The following is a 17,500-nucleotide window of genomic DNA, read 5'->3' as shown; positions in this document are numbered from 1 at the left end:
AGAGGAAATCACTGCATGGGCTCAGAAACACTTCTAAAAACTACTGTCTGTGAAAACAGTTCATCACTGCATCCACAAATGCAAGTTAAAACTCTAAAACGCAAAGAAGAAACCAAATAAACAGGATCCAGAAACGCTGCCACCTTCTCTGGGCCTGAGCTCGTTTAAAATGGACTAAGCTGAAGTGGAAAAGTGTCCTGTGGTCAACATTTAAAATTCTTGGTGCACATGGCATGGGTGATCTGCACATCTGTGAAGGCACCATTAATGCTGAACGATATATACGTTTTGGCAACATATGCTGCCATCCAGACAACGTCTTTTTCAGGGAAGGCCTTAATTATTTCAGCAAGACAATGTCAAACCACATTCTGCATGTATTACAGCAGCATTGCTCCGTATTAAAAGAGCCCAGGTGGTAAACTGACCTGCCTGCAGTCCAGACCTGTCACCACTGATAACATTTGGCACATTATAAAATGAAAAATATGACAAAGGAGCCCCTGAACTGTTGATCAGCTGAAATCCTGTATCAAACAAGAACAGAAAAACATTTCACTTTCTAAACTACAGCAGCGTCTCCTCAGTTCCCAAACACTTACAGAGTGTTGATAAAGAAGAGGTGATGAAACACAGTGGTAAACAGGCCCCCGTCCCAACTTTTTTGGAAGGTGTTGCTGGCATCAAATTCAAAATGGGCAAATATTTACAATAAAATCATTCTCAGTTTCATTTCATTTGATGTTGTCTTTCTAGTATTTTTCTTTTAAAATATGGTTTTAATGATTTGCACATCATTGCATTCTATTTTTACATTCTGCACAGCGTCCCAACTTTTTTGGAAATGGGGTTGTAATTTAATACTGTATAATAATAATATAATTTAAGTTTCATTTTCAAATTCTATTTTCAGCGAAACAATGTGATTTTGACCTTTGTTGAAAGGCCTCAACATGGTCAACGTCACACATCCGCTTAAAATTTTAATTGCAAACTTGAAATAGTGCAGAATTTTTGTTTTTTCCTCTTTTATTGTTTTGAATGTTTTAATATTCCATTGTTTAAAAAAAAAAAAAAAATCACAAATTTGCTTTTATTTAACCCAGCTTTCTATTGCTTTGGATGTTTAATATTCAAAAAAATTCTGTTGTTTAAAAAAAAATTTATAATAATTCATAATAATCATAATTTACCAATTTGCTTTAAATTTGAGTTGTGAACTTGAAATAGTGCAGTTTTTTGCTGCCTTTTATTTAACAATTTAATTATTTTGTTTTGGATGTTTCAATATTCTAAATGCTTCTGTTGTTTAAAAAATAATAATAAATAAAATCAAAAATCTGAACAGTGTACTTGAAATAGTGCAGAATTCTTGGTATTTTTTTCTTCCTTTAATTATAGCAGAACTTATATTGTTTTGAATGTTTTAACAGCACCAGAACCCTTTATGGTGCTACTTTCAAACAGGTTCTATACAGCACCACAAACAACACATTCTCCATCAGTCTGAAGAACCATTTCACCATGTAAAGAACCGTTTAATCATGCAGACAGTTCTATGTGTGTTCATTGGTTCTATATAGGATCGTTGTCCCGAAGAACCCTCTTTATAAGTGTGCAGGTAAAAGCCCGAGATGAAGAAACTCTCGTTCTAGTTTGGAACTCTCAGACAGACAGACAGACAGACAGACAGACAGACAGACAGACAGACAGACAGACAGACCGTGTGGTCTGAGGGCGCCATATAAAAAGACTTTAAGCAGAAAGGAAAACTGAAGAATGACGTTCCGTCTCCAGCGTCCAGGTGCAGCGCCATTCAAACCCGGCCGACTCCTCTCCACCGAAAGCCCTCATCCGCGCTCCGCGGGCCAAAACCCCTCGGCCCGCCACACGAGACACGCATAATTGCGGAGCAAGCGGCGCGCGATTCAGCCCGGATGTTTTTTATTAATTTTTTTCTCTCTCTTCCAGGCCGGCTGCTGTTAATCTGCTGTGATTTCTCCCCAGCTGCAGAGACCCGGAGTGTTTCCTCTGCTCCGGCCTGCCAATCAGAGGGCCGGGACAGCCTCCAGATGGTTTGGGAGCAGCGCGGATGCCAAGATCCAGCGGAGAGGGTGGGAAACATGTGCCAAGGAAGCTAACGGAGCGACGTCTCCGCTCAGATAAATGGCTGCAGGCCCGGAGCTGTGAAGGACGTGGTGACCTCTTTAGCCTGCTCTGAGTGAATGACTGACGCTCCGCTGTCATTCTTGTCAAACACTTTTTATTTTTTTCATAGAGCGGATAGTGCGGGTTCTAAAATCTGATTGGCTGAGCTGCAGTCAAAGCTGTGGTAAAATGCATTAAAATAAAAATATGAAGTAACTAAAAATACTAAACATTTATTGCTGAAGGAACAAAATCTGGCATCTTCAAAGATGGAACATCAGAGGAGAAGAAAATGTTCCTCACTTTCAATGGAAGTTGATGTACCAAGAATCTAAGCGCTGACCCCGCATCATCAGGAGATCGGGAGTTCGATCCCTGGCGATGTTACAGTCGTCCGTGGTCAGGAGTCCAAGAAAGCACAACTGGCCTCGCTCTCTCTGGGTGGGCAGGATGGCCCCCCGTCCCCTCATCCCTCAGTGCGATGCTAGTCGGCGCAGGCGTCTGTTAGCTGATGTAACAGAACTGGTGGTTAGGAGCTACACAGGACCCAGAGGAAGCCTGTGTTTGCCTTCGCCCTCCTAGCGCTGGCGATGTTGTGTAACTGGGGGAGTCCTAACTAGTGGGTGGAACTGGATAAAGACTAAATTGGGGAAAGAAATCATTCAAACGTTTCCGGTGGGCCGATGGTTGAAACTGACACAACATTCAGACCAAGTCTGATTTTAACAGATGAAAAAGACGCACGTCAAGATTTTAAAGCAAACACACATATATTAACACCATCTTTCAAAACTGACGGACCGCGATGCTGGGCATGTTTTTCGAGTCGGACCCGGCTCGATTTTCTGCATCGTCCGGATGAATCAATCTTGTTTCTAGCAGAGCTTAACTTATGCGACAAGCAAAGCAACACGCTGACAATAACAATGAAGAAATTATAGACAATATACAGCAGAGCGATGCTGTAAGGCTGGAGAACAATGGGGAGAACATACAGCAAACTTATATATATACATATATATATATATATATATATATATATATATATATATATATATATATATATATATATATACACACACACACACACACACACCGCTGCTGTTGGAACAAAACCTCATATCTCCAAAATGGTAACTTTACAGGAGAAGGAAAAAACCTACTTTACTTTCAATGTAAGTCAATGGAACCAGACATTTTTCTAAGTAATTTTGGGTTGTTTCTTTTGGTCAATTCATCATGAAATTTACATACAATGTAAAGAGCAACAGGCCTTTTCAAATTATATCAAAAAGTAAAAGATAAAAATGGAGATTTTATATATATATATATATATATATATATATAGCCATAAAACCATTTTTTATAGCTGTCACACCCATGAAGAACCAAAAACCATTAGCTTCTCTCACTAATAAATGTTCCTTTAAATAAGAGGAGCAACAAGCAGAAGTGGAGCTTCTTACGGAATCCTTTCCTTCGTCCTCTCTCATCTTCTTCGCAAAGAATTTAGTGTCGTATTTCAGTGAAGCTCCCGCTACGTTAGATTTTTTTTGTCTGGATGAAAAAGGGCCACTTCATGATTTTTTGCCTGATTTTAACCCCGATTTGCCCCTTACGACAACTTTTCACGATCTGAAGCGATTCTCCAGGTCGCGACTGACGGTGCGGATGGTCTGTAGTGTGAGAGGAGAAACGAGTGATCGAACTCTGGAGAGATCAGACACCCTCCAATATTATCAAACATGTTTAATATTTACGACTCAAAACGTTCACAAGTCCTGCAGTGAGAGACGGTCAGAGATGACCTCAGTGAGTGATTCAAACAGCCAATCAGAGCTGGAAGAGCGGAGAAACAGACGAAGAGACGAGCCTGGACCGCAGAGCGGAGACAGAGGAGCTGCGAGTAAAACACAGCAGATAAGAGTCGATATCATGTTTATAATGTAGATCCAGATCAGCTCGCTGTCTTTACAGCTTCAGCTCAGCTGCCAGTTTGTAGTGAAATATTTCTCCATTTATCTCACTGTATCAGCACTTCTCACCACAGATTAACAACCAGTTCAACTTTCGCTGCACATAAAAGCCCAAACAGGTCCAGTGAATTTGGCTTTGTGTGTGTCGTGTGATCTGAGGACATCTGGGAGTTTGAGTTCTTATTCGTAGCCCAAACTCGTTCTGTGTGTGATTCTCTCTCTTTGCCGTGTCGTCTAGTCTGAGAGCCTCACGACAAACTGACGTTAAGTTTGTGATGCTCTCTGGTTTAGAAATCTGTTCTAACTTGGTGTTAATACACCTTAAGCAGCAATTTCAAATTATTTAAAAAATAAATTAATAAGTAAAATAAAAACGCAGACACAGGATTCAAACGGCAACGATAGATGACTATAAACATCAAGTGGACACTAAATGCAGCAAGCTATAAGTGCTGTTCATTATTTTTGGATTATTTTGTTGCTCAGCAACCATAACCTACTAGAGACGGGTGATGTGGCAAAAATGTAACATCACGATACTTTAAGAAGTTTTGACGACACACGATATGTCACGATATTTACATTTATGGCATTTGGCAGACGCTCTTATCCAGAGCGACTTACAGTGTGATCATTTTTACACAGGTAGGTGAAGGCAGTGTTAGGAGTCTTGCCCAAGGACTCTTATTGGTATAGTGTAGGGTGTTTGCCCAGGTGGGGATTGAACCCCCGTCTACAGTGTAGAAGGCAGAGGTGTTACCCACTACACCACACCAACCACACGATATTGACTTTTTCTGACATCTGATATTTTTACAAATGCAAAAATAAATTATTTATAAATGAGCTGCACTAAATCCAGCCAAAGAGGACTAATTACACTCTCTCCGTAATCAAACATGCAGCTGAGAAGTGTTTCTTTAAGCACTGACGATATTTCGACATGCTTGGAAAAACATATCGTGGCGTATTGTGATGTAATTTATCACGATAATGATAAATATCGTCATACTACCCAGCCAAATAACCTAATACTGCTAAACAGCACTGCTGGCGAAAGTATAGTTTATCGCAATTATCTTTAATAATAAATTCAATCACCAATTGAACATTGGTGCATTTCCTCATATTGTGCTTTAGTATGCATTTCTGTATTTTTATAAAAGCGTCTCTGCCTACATCACAAACGAGGGTCATCCTCAATGTACTTGGAGTTTAAATAAAGGCTGATTGATCGATTGATGCCATTTGTGGGCAGATCATTGATAGCTGAACTGAACAAACAGAAGCCGGTTTAAATGTCTTTCCTCGGTGATGAAAGAGGACCTGATAGAAAAAAGGACAAGCTGCTACAGGCTCACTCGCCAATATTAATCACGCAGTCCGTTCTTAGCTCTGAGAGGATTCCCCGAGAGCAGATCCGAATCTGGCGTGATGATCTTTACATTAACGCCGTCTATCTGCGGCGCACTGGACACTCAATCCACCGAGGGTCTCTGATCAGTGGGATTATTACAGTGAGGGTGACACATAAGCTTACCAAGAAAGTCCTCACACTTCAAATCAGCTCCAAAGAGCTCTTCTGGTTTAGAAGGAGGAAAACGTGACAGATGGGACTCAGACGATCTTTAAATAAGGCTGATATTTTCAGTTTTAAAATTCCTTTCGGCTCGAGGAATCAGAAGGACTTACAGTAAAGCAGACGGCCGAGTGAGAGTTCACACACGCTACCGTTAGATAATGCATTATATCATAAAAGCAATCGATGGATAAGGTAAATATATCACATGCATTTTTGTAAATGCAATCTGACTATATAAAATTTCACCTTTTATAATAGTGCATAATAAGTGTTGTAGCTAGGTTTATAAAGCATATTTATAAAGCACAGACAGCAAGAAACAGTGTTCTCTAGTCTGCAGATCTGAGGTCAGCAGTTCGTCACAGAAACGTGTTCTATTATTGGTCTATATGGACAAGTTAAACAAATCAATAAGAGAGTGTCTCAGTCTTGGGTTCACTACACGACTTTTAAAGTCTTAACAGGTTATAAAAGACTGGGCGTCTCACACTGACAGACTGGGTTTTACAGATTATTTCTGGGCGACTGACATATTGAGGATCCACACTAAACGATTAGGGGTCACACACTACTCAACCTTTCAGTTGCTGCTGAACTGAACTCGCACGTTCTCCCGTTACTGGGAGACGCAAATAAACAAATATGAGCTGCTGCTGCTGTTTCCTCTGCCGTTTGTGCTGAAACAGTAAAGAAGCAGCAGGTAAACATGTTAAAGTGGATCATGGATTTCAAATGTGATCAGTTTGGAATTTTTTTTAGAGTTTTAAAATGTACATAAACTCAATTGCAGTGAGGAGAACTGCATGTGCATTTCTGTGCCTGAACTCAGGGAGGTGAATTAAATGCCGATACCGTCTCGGCTGGCGTTCTACAGCGTCGCGTGATCAGGAGTGCATTGTTTCAAATCTCTTGGCAGGTTAATTATTAATTACTCCACCAGTTTAAACATCACAGCCCAGCGAGCAAATATGGGTGAGTTACGCTCCTCCACCCAGCCACTCGCGCTCCGCCGGCTGCACCAGGACCTGACGCTGCTGAACCGGAAGCTCAGCGGAGAAAAGGCTCCGTCTGTGGTGACACGGTTACGAGTGACAAAAAAGCAGCCAGCTAAAACAATCTGGCGGATGAAGCCGATTTATTTATTCACTGGCGAAGAAAATGGAAATCCTCGCCTCCCTCAGTCAAGTTGAAAATTGTGTAAGCGCAGTAACACTTCAATCCGCCACTGCAGGGCTTAAGAGGCACTTAAAGAGCTGGTCTGAGCTTTAAACCATCGAGGGAATAAAAACCACAGACAGAGAGAGAGAGAGAGAGAGAGAGAGAGAGAGAGAGAGAAAGAGAGAGAGAGAGAGAGAGACAGAGAGAAAGAGAGAGAGACAGACAGAGACAGAGAGAGAGAGAGACAGAGAGAGAGAGAGAGAGAGAGAGAGAGAGAGACTTCTCAGTATCTCTCTCTCTTTCATGCCTTTAGAAAGTCTAGAGGCCGTAATATAAACATGAACATGTGAGCGTTTTCAATATAATCAATGCTTTAAACATATAAAAAACAAAAACAGCTGCTCAACCTGTTTTCTTCAGATAAGAGGAAGATAAACACATAATAATAATAATAATAATAATAATAACAAAAAGTTTGGAATCTGCTTAATGTAAACCTCAATATCACGCTCTTCTTTTGATGTGAACGTGGCACAGTTTATATCAGCTCATCAGATCGTGAGCTTAAACAAAACCTCTTCACACCGTCAGCTCTCCACATCACACCAACAGGAGGACAAACAGCATCTCATCTTCGACTGAAGTAAGTGACACTCAGAGAATCACAGCCAGTTTACTGTCCCAACAGTAAACTATGTGCACTAATGCCCCCCTAAAACCATCAACTGTGCACTGATAACAAGCTGAGTGGTCTTTAGCCTGGAGGACACAGTGTCCATGATTTCCCAAAAAAAAAATTCAAATGTTGATTCGTTGGACCACAGGACACTTTTCCACTTCATCTCAGTCCATTTTAAATGAGCTCAGGCCCAGAGAAGGTGGCAGTGTTTCTGGATCCTGTTTATATATGATTTCTTCTTTGCGTTTTAGAGTTTTATTAGCATTTGTGGATGCAGTGATGAACTGTTTTCACAGACAGTGGTTTTCAGAAGTGTTTCTGAGCCCATGCAGTGATTTCCACTACAGAATCATGTCTGTTTTTAATGCAGTGCTGTCTGAGAGCCCAAAGATCACGGCCAGCAAAATACTGGTTTTTGGCCTTGTCCCTCACATACAGAGATTTCTCCAGATTCTCTGAATCTTTTAATGATATTATGTACCGTAGATGATGAAAAGAAAAGTTCTTTACTATTTTATGTTGAGAAACGTTATTCTTGAATTGTTGCACTATTTGATTGTGCAGTCTTTCACAGAGTGGTGAACCCCTCCTCATCTTTACTTCTGAAAGACTCCGCCTCTCTGAGATGCTCTTTTATACCCAATCATGTTACTGATCTGTTGTCAATCAACCACCAGGTGTTTTTTTTTAGCATTAAACAACTTTACCAGCCTTTTGTTGCCCCCCTCCCAACTTTTTTGGAACGTGTTGTTGGCATCAAATTCAAAATGGGCAAATATTTTTAAAAGAACAATAAAATTTCTCAGTTTCAACTTTTGATTTGTTGTCCTTATACTATTTTCAATGAAATAAAGGGTTTAAATGATTCACATCATTGCATTTTGTTTTTATTTACATTTTGCACAGCGTCCCAACTTTTTTGGAAATGGGGTTGTATAACAGGACGAGCTCACTACAAGTGTTGGCAGTGCAATCAACAGGAGTCTTCAACTCCAGCTCCGATCAGAATAACAATGCAAATGAGTTCCGGTTCAGCTGATCAAACAAGGATGAATCCAAAGGTCAGTATAGAGTTGTAGGCCAATGGTTTCAGGCTCTGGCGCAAAATGTGCGTTGGGGGTGGGGGTGGGGGTTGGTTGCAAGGTTGCAACCTGGTTGTCAAAAACAGCAAATAGTCTAAATTATGGATAACATATACCATATATTTGTATGGATGATTATAGACCCTCCCACCAAACCCCACTTGTCAGACCAAAGTTCCACCCCTGGTTTCAGGCTAAGACACTATAAGCACAAGGAGAACAGAGGGTACAGTTTTTCCACTATACATTCAAAAACCAGAACTGACCCGAACGAGAGCCAAGCAGAACTTTGGGGTCCTGTTCTAGATTGTTTTCCAGTTGCCTGAAAGACAGCTGGACCATTAACAAAGCAGAACAGGTTCATAAAAACGAACGTTTCACTCACCAGCAGTGAAGTCCTTGTTAAGGTCGATGAAAGCGTTCGAGTGAGGAACGCGGATCTTCACCTCAGCGCTGAGCGCCTTCTCGCACCGAGGCTTCCTGCGAAACAAACGAGCAAACGAACACAACAATTAGGGATTTACAATGATATCAGAATTACATCGGTATCGGCAGACAGCTGCTTAAACCGGGTTACACCACACAACTTTCACCCTGATTTTAGCCCTGATTCTCCGTTTGGCTGAGAATAGTCTGCAGATTTTTGGGTCAGTCGGAGTCGACAGTTGGAGAGAGAATCGAGTCGTGTTTGAGGCTCAGATTTACTGCCTCCCGATTGCGTTTCAGACCAGTCAGTTTATCAAACGTTTGATTTTTTTCGACCCGACTCAGTGTAATCTAGCGTGAACTGATCAACGAGTCAATCTGAACAGATTCCTGCAACAACCAATGAAAACTGAGCACTAAAAAATAAAATACAGCAAGTAAACAAAGAAAAATGGCGAAAAGTCTCTCACGTGTGGAGCGAAGCCTAATTTTAACCCAGTTTTTCTCCCCAATTTAGTCGTCTCCAATTCCACCCGCTAGTTAGGACTCCCCCAATCACACGATGCTATCAACGCTAGGAGGGCGAAGGCTAACACAGGCTTCCTCCGAGACCTGTGAAGCCAACCACCGCTTCTTTTCGAGCTGCCGCTCACGCAACGTCACTGGACAGCCGAACGCGCTCGGAGGAAAGCGCCAACCGCCAGATCTGTTACGTCAGCTAACAGACGCCTGCGCTGACTAGCATCGCGCTGAGTGATGGGGGGAGAAGGAGGGGCCATCCTACCCACCCAGAGAGAGCGAGGCCAATTGTGCTCTCTTGGACTCCCGGCTACGGACGGCTGTAGCATCACCAGGGATCGAACTCGCGATCTCCTGATGAGGGACAACGCTTAGACGGTTGCGCCACTCGGGAGTGTGTGGAGCGAAGCTTTTTAATGAGCTGAGTTTATGGCACAACTGAGTTTATGTACATTTAAAACTCTAAAAAAATACAAATCCACGATTCAGCCTTTCACCAAACCATTGCGACCGCAGCTTTTTACCTTGTGCCACACTGTGCACTGAATCCAAAAGCGGGTGGTGATGTATATTAGTGGGACAATACAGTCTCTTTACAGGAGGTGTCAAACTCAACCACACTGTAAACACCCTCAAAGGTACAACAGTGGATTTAAGGTCTGATTGTGAACTTTAAATAAGTTTTTCCAGGTGAAAAGTTCGTATTTGTACCTTTTCATAGCCGAATGTTTTAAACAGAACAGTAAAATAAAAGCCTGGAGACGAGACGGGGTGTGTGGAGTCAGTACAGCTTAGAACATATCATTTCAGTGGATTATGGTTCAGTTATGTTCCCTGACTAAAGGTACTGAGATGGAGCCTTGAGGGTTCCACCCCAGTGACAAGAGGGGCACTGCCCCAGTGACAGTTTAGCATCTTTGTATGTACAAAAATATTAAAAAGCTCAACAAATCTGCAAGCTGAACTGGCCAGTGTTTTATCAAAAACACAACAAACGTCAACAGTAAAATGTAGACGTGTGTCGTAGACCTTGAAATATAACACGAATACTTGAAATATTCAATATTTACACATCTCCAGGTTGTAGGTCTTTTAAACCTACCTATTTTCCTGAATTAGTCACCTGCCATCTGTTCTTTGCTGCAAGTGTTTATGCTGGTTGAACTGCTGGTGATTTGATTGTTGTGTCAGAATTGAGGCGTAACCACTGTCTCATAGATTGCTGGAGCACAATTTATGTTGCAATGCATGATGGGTATTGTAGTGCAGCACATTTTCAAATGGGCTATATTAATAGAAAATTAAAATACTTTTACAAGCCAAATAGGATGTGGTCACAGGCCTGATCTGGCCCACGTGTGTGATACATGTTCTCTACAGCCCATTTTAAAAATATTAAAAATAATAAGTTCGGGGCTCCCGAGTGGCGCAACCGTCTCAGCGTTGGCCCTGTCGTCAGGAGACCGCGAGTTCGATCCCTGGTGATGCTACAGCCGTCCGTAGCCGGGAGTCCGAGAGAGCACAACTGGCCTCGCTCTCTCTGGGTGGGCAGGATGGCCCCCCCTCTCCCCCCATCACCCAACGCGATGCTAGTCAGCGCAGGCGTCTGTTAGCTGACGTAACAGATCTGGCGGTTGGCGCTTTCCTCCGAGCGCGTTCAGCTGTCCAGTGACGTTGCGTGAGCGGCAGCTCGAAAAGAAGCGGTGGTTGGTTTCACAGGTCTCGGAGGAAGCCTGTGTTAGCCTTCACCCTCCTAGCGTTGATAGTATCGTGTGATTGGGGGAGTCCTAACTAGCGGGTGGAATTGGAGACGACTAAATTTAGGGAGAAAAATTGGGTAAAAATCCCAAAAATAAATAAATAAATATTAACAAATATAAATATGATATTAAATATTATACTTTAATTCTATTCAGTCAGACAGAGTTGGCACACAGACGCTGGTACTGCGAGCATCGACTTCTTTGCCTCCTTTAATGTGTGTTTGCCTGTGTTTACCAGTGATTGTGATTATGTGTGTAACGCTGGGTTGACGAATCTGACGCTCATGGATAAAAGATGAACCGTAAAGTTTTATTAAACGGAGAATTAACCGATATAACAGGGTTAAGATCAGCCTAGGTCAGAAACCAGATCAATAAAACACAATACACAGGTAACCAAGTCAGATGAACAACCGGGGGTCGTAACCAAAGAGCAAACACACAAGCAGACTTAGACAAAGGGGCAAATCCGAGAATCAGCAACGAGAAATAAAACAAGGTCACACACGAAGAAAGGCTTGATACGCATTGACGGAGATCTGCTGGTTGGCTTGTGACTGGCTGGTGGAGTCACATGACAAACTGAGGGATTCTGGGAAGTGGAGTCCACAACGGAATGAGAGTCCAAACGAGAACCAGGAAGCGTGACAATGTGTGGTTTTGAGTGCGACTTTGAGAAGCCGGTTTGTGAGATCTGATCAAGCTGCAAGACGAGCGGCCAAAATTTCAGACACATCAGAAATCCATCCGATCGCCTGACCGCTCGATTAGAGCTGGTTTGGGCCGCTAATCGGGCCTCGCTTCCCCTCTCAAACTGAACACCAAATGACAGCAAGCTGAAATTCAGCCCCGTCAGGAAATACAGTCAGTTCCAACCAAATCGGGCTTAACAACGGGCTAAAATCGCACTGTGTATGCCTGGATGAGATGAGGCTCTGGCATATCTCTAAATGATCCAGTTAGCTTATATATAAACATATAATACAGTAAATATGACTTGTTATACTTCCCTGAGCAAAAAGACAAAAAGATACTCCGATTACGATCAAGAAGGTGTTTCTGTTAAAATGGCCTCACCTGTCACGGAGATAGCAAACTTCCGTTGAACTGCCCACCACTCCGAAGACATCTGGAATCATGTCCCCATTAAAGCTGCAATGGAAGAACGGAAGCACAACAAATACTCAGTAAACTCTCACAATACACTGGATTAACATTCAGATTACTACTGAAATGTGACCTCATCGTCTCCACCTTGCCAAAACATCGAAATATAACAAGCTATATAGTATATCATATTTCATTTAATGCCAACGAAATACCTTCACAGTTTACACTGCTCTGGCAGTTTGTACACTGTGTGTTAGACAGAAGCGTCAGGGGTTCTGGGTACAGTCTTATGAAAACCAGTTTTCAACACAACCAGTCAAAACGTGAAAGGTTAACACATCCTACACAGGAAATGCACTTAAACTTGGCAAATTTTAGCGCAAAATTTCCATTTTTTAACATATTACGAAAAAAAAATTATAAAATACAAAATGCCTCATAACTGTTGCACAGGTTTGTTTTTTACTTTTTTTCCCCCCAACATCTTAAATTCAGCAAATAAACTGTAGCTGCGCATTAAAATGTACAGAAGTGTGTCTCGGTAAGGGATGTGGTTACTTATTCACACTCAGACAAGCAACAAAAACATGCAATTTGACCAGGGGCGCCTAAACTTTTGCACACGACTGTATATGAACAGCTGGAGAGACACCCCAATGAGCCTGACAACGAATAGAAGGTAAAAGGCATAAATTAGCATAAAGTCATTTGCGAAATGGAAAATACTGGCCATTCGCTTTCATTCACTGTTAGCAACATTAGCGGTTTTGACTGAACTGATCCTTTAGGGTGTGAAGAGTCACAGTGCACCACAGAAATAAGACACGCCCAGCGACTTAATACACCCTCCAACAAGGCGGAGCCTCAGAGACAAAAGGTCTGAATCCGCTTACTCCATGACGAGGGGCTGATCTTTAAACGTCCTATTGAGGTCAGTCCTTCCACCCTGATCTGTGAGAGAACATTGAGAAGAAACGTGAGTGAGAACATTATTTCACCAATTATCAAAACTGGACATTGTGAAAAAAGCACAAATTAACAACTCACAATGTAGGTGTTTCTAATAAAGTGGCCAGTGAGTGGAAGCACAAGGTAGGTGTTTCTAATAAAGTGGCCAGTGAGTGGAAGCACAATGTAGGTGTTTCTAATAAAGTGGCCAGTGAGTGGAAGTAGAAGGTGGGTGTTTCCAATAAAGTGGACAGCGAGTAGAAGCACAAGGTAGGAGTTTCTAATAAAGAGGCCAGTGAGTGGAAGTCCAAGGTGGGTGTTTCTAATAAAGTGGCCAGGTAGTGGAAGCACAACGTAGGTGTTTCCAATAAAGTGGCCAGTGAGTGGAAGTACAAGGTGGGTGTTTCTAATAAAGTGGCCAGTGAGTGGAAGCACAAGGTGGGTGTTTCTAATAAAGTGGTCAGTGAGTGGAAGTACAAGGTGGGTGTTTCTAATAAAGTGGCCAGTGAGTGGAAGCAAAACGTAGGTGTTTCTAATAAAGTGGCCAGTGAGTGGAAGCACAAGGCGGGTGTTTCTAATAAAGTGGCCAGTTTCTACATCCACAGCTTTACCCAGAGTTTGGTTGTTCCCCCAGAAGACGAACACATTTGTCTGCAGGGTGTCGGAGCCTTTGGGATGGCCGGTGAGAAGAACGTCCATTTGAGAATCTCCATCATAATCTCCTGGGACGACGCTGCTGATGGTGATGACGTCACTGAAAGAGCAAGAACAAGCCAACAAACGAAGAATAAGCAGGATCAGTTAAAGGACCACAGCAGCGTCACTGATCATAGTATTTCACTCGTGGAGGACTTTAAACGATCTTCAGTCTCACCTGGGGAACACATCCTTGGTGAGATGCACTTTAGGCTTGAAATAAGGAACTTTGAGATCAGCCAGGAAAATCAGCAGCTCTGATTCTGAAAAAATGAGAATTAGAGTTATTTATTAATCAACAATCAGCAAAAAAACCACAAACACGCCAAATATTCAACATTTTAAAACGAATACAGCTTCTGAAATATCAGGGAACCAAGACTCAGCTAGAACCTTCTGAAAAGACTGTAAACATCTGGAGGAGAAAATGACTGTGTGGAACCCATATAGGACAGACGATGTAGAACGTGGTGGAACACAAAGGATAGTAGCTACAGAACATGATGGAACACCCCAGGACAGTAGATCTCCAGAACCAGGGTTGGTGACCACTGGTCTAGAACACGGTTGGAACACACATAGGTCAGCAGATCTAGAACTTGGTGGACACATACAGGATGGTAGATATAGAACATTGTGGAACACATATAGGTCAGTAGATCTAGAACTTGGTGGACACATACAGGATGGTAGATATAGAACATTGTGGAACAATAGCAAATCATTGTGGACACACAGATATAGAACATCGTGGAACACATATAGGTCAGTAGATCTAGAACTTGGTGGACACATACAGGATGGTAGATATAGAACATTCAGGTTGATAGACATAAAATATGGTGGGACACATGCAGGATGACTAGAGCATGGTGGACAGGAAGACAGATATAGGCCATAGCGGAACATTTACAGGATGACAGATCTAGAACATGGTCAGAACAGATGGCAGATCTAGAACTCGGTAGACACAAACAGGATGATAGATATAGGACATGGTGGAACACATACAGGTAGATCTAGAACTTGGTGGACACATACAGGATGGCATATAGAACATCATGGAACACATAGGATGGCAGATCTAGAATTTTGTGGCGACATACAGAAGGACAAGTCCAGAACATGGTAGAACACATGCAGGATGATAGATATACAACATGGTGGAACACATACAGGTAGATCTAGAACTTGGTGGACACATACAGGATGACAAAACTAGTACCTAGAGGAACATACACAGGATAATAGATCCAGAACATGGTTAAAACAGATGGTAGATCTAGAACTTGGTGGAGATACACAGGAAGATAAATCTAAAACATTGTGGAACACATACAGGTAGATCTAGAATTTGGTGGACGCTTACAGGATGACATCTAGAATATGGTGGAACACATACAGGACAACAGACCTGGGACATGGTGGAACAAACACAGCATGAGATATCCAGAACATGGTCAGAACAGACGGCAGATCTAGAACCTGGTAGACGCATACAGAATGACAGCTACAGAACAAGGCAAAACACAAAGATAGATCTAGAACTAGGTGGACACATACAGGATGACATCTAGAGCATAGTGGAACACGTACAGGACGACAGACCCAGGACATGGTGGAACATACACAGGGTGAGAGATCCAGAACACGATCAGAACAGATGGCAGATCTAGAACCTGGCAGACACATAGAGAATGACAGCTACAGAACAAGGTGGAACACAAAGGTACATCTAGAACTAGGTGGACACATACAGGATGACATCTAGAGCATAGTGGAACACATACAGGATGATAAATCTAGAACATGTTAGGGAAGCAGTTCAGGGTGAGTGCAGCAAGTGAGGAGTTCATGCAGTGACAGAAGTTCCTGTGAGCCCTCCACACGTTTTAAACGGGACCACCGAGGTGACAGTCGTTTATTAGACGTTACGTTGGGCGTGTAAACAGTTTAAGATCCAAACATTTGTAGGAAGAAGTTCAACATGAGTTTAAATTAGAACTGGAACTTGGAGAACCAGCCTGAGCTCACAGGGGAGCGAGCCAGCAGCCCTGAAGCTAAAGCTCATCACAAACCTAACAGTTCGGCGGTTTGAGGCGGTTTTTGACGGCATATTATTGATTAAACAGACATAATAACCCACTGTGGAGCGCTAAGCTCGGTCCAGGACAACATATAGATCATTAATCAGCCCATTGATCAGGACAGTTAGCATTAGCCAGTTAGCCTGAGCCCTGTAGCTTCAGTCACTTACGTTCCCTGATGATGAAAATATCGGTCTGTTTATCCGAGTTAAAATCACCAAAAGCGGCCACCGTCCCCTCATTCTGAGCGCCGAACAAGTCACTGGTCACGTCCTGGAGGCCCGGACGCGAAACGAGGCACGAAAAACGCCGAAATTAAGCTTAAAACTAAGGAGCTGCAGCAGGTCGGCCACATCCTAACAGCCGGAGACACAGCAAAGACTACAAACGTCGCTCTACGGCGCGCCGCTTTACGACACCAAGAAAATGACACATTAAAAACAAACGAAGAAATACGAGCCACGCGTCTTGTCTGAAGCATTCGAACTCGTTTGCGAGTGAATGTGAAATATGTCATGCGTTTGAAAATAAAATAAATAACGATTTTAAAAACGCTTTCGCTGACGTCACGAGCGGAACGGCTCCGGTGTTTACGGCGGTGTCGCGCTGAAGTGTCAGTGTTGCAGTAAACATGGCCACCTTGGCAGATGTCGGCTGGAAGCTGCTGGAGTTTAAAGCCAGATCCAAACGCTCAGGTTGGGTTTTTTCACGCGCATGGCGCCGTTTACGACTTACGAGTGCGGGTTCTGTTTCCACCCGTGCTTTTTATCCCGTGTCATGCGGGTTTAGACGCGTTAAAGCTGCATGTTTGCGCTGCCTGTGTGTGTCAGAGTGATAGAGAGCTGAAGGCTCTTAAAGGTCAGGCCCAAAGTTGGGGCTATTTTAAGACCCTAAGACCGCATCTATCAGGGTTTGCATTGGCTGATATTTAGAATGGGACATTCATTAACTTTGCATCTGCATTGTTACAGATTCAGGCCTCGTCTGAGCTCAGCCTGGCCTAACCTGGGCTCACTGTGTGGCCTGTGCATTGTTTACATGGCTTTGCATTGGATTGTATGCAGAACAAGGCTGTAATTGGTTAATTAACCTTCCATCATCATCATTATCAAAGCTTCAGGCCTAGTTTGAACCCTCTGCTGTCCAGTATGCGGCCTGTGGATTGTTGAGCAGGAGTTTTTTAGTCCACACTGCAAAAAATGATATATTGGCAAGTAAGATCATCCTACATCTGGTCAATATATCTAATATTTATCATTGATAAGAGTTTATTTGACTTATTTTAAGTCATCTCATGTAGAAAAATTGTCATATTCGATTAGCAGA

General features: G+C 42.5%; 2 protein-coding genes across 4 annotated transcripts in view; one reads left to right on the top strand and one right to left on the bottom strand.

The window, feature by feature from the left end:
- The window catches only part of LOC118817330 (T-cell immunomodulatory protein-like), a gene marked incomplete at both ends in the record, with an annotated part of 133,333 nt that extends 116,844 nt beyond the window's left edge, over positions 1 to 16,489 (bottom strand). The window contains 6 exon segments of the mRNA XM_036583897.1: positions 9,011 to 9,105; positions 12,411 to 12,485; positions 13,337 to 13,394; positions 14,003 to 14,145; positions 14,266 to 14,350; positions 16,345 to 16,489. Of these exon segments, the coding sequence (XP_036439790.1) occupies positions 9,011 to 9,105; positions 12,411 to 12,485; positions 13,337 to 13,394; positions 14,003 to 14,145; positions 14,266 to 14,350; positions 16,345 to 16,489 (601 nt within the window).
- A 268-nt stretch (positions 16,490 to 16,757) lies between these two features.
- The window catches only part of phkb (phosphorylase kinase, beta), a 177,651-nt gene continuing 176,908 nt past the window's right edge, over positions 16,758 to 17,500 (top strand). For 2 of the 3 annotated variants that reach the window (XM_036584480.1, XM_036584479.1), the window contains exon 1: positions 16,758 to 16,869. In XM_036584480.1, coding sequence (XP_036440373.1) covers positions 16,806 to 16,869 — 64 coding nt within the window. In that variant the 5' untranslated portion in view covers positions 16,758 to 16,805. The remainder of the gene's footprint in view (positions 16,870 to 17,500) is intronic. The other variant, XM_036584481.1, reaches the window with a different exon arrangement.

This window comes from Colossoma macropomum, unplaced genomic scaffold, assembly GCF_904425465.1.
Source record: "Colossoma macropomum unplaced genomic scaffold, Colossoma_macropomum, whole genome shotgun sequence".
Taxonomy (NCBI): domain Eukaryota; kingdom Metazoa; phylum Chordata; class Actinopteri; order Characiformes; family Serrasalmidae; genus Colossoma; species Colossoma macropomum.
The sequence above is the reverse complement of the archived record's forward strand: the minus strand, read 5'-3'. Positions and strand labels throughout refer to the sequence as shown.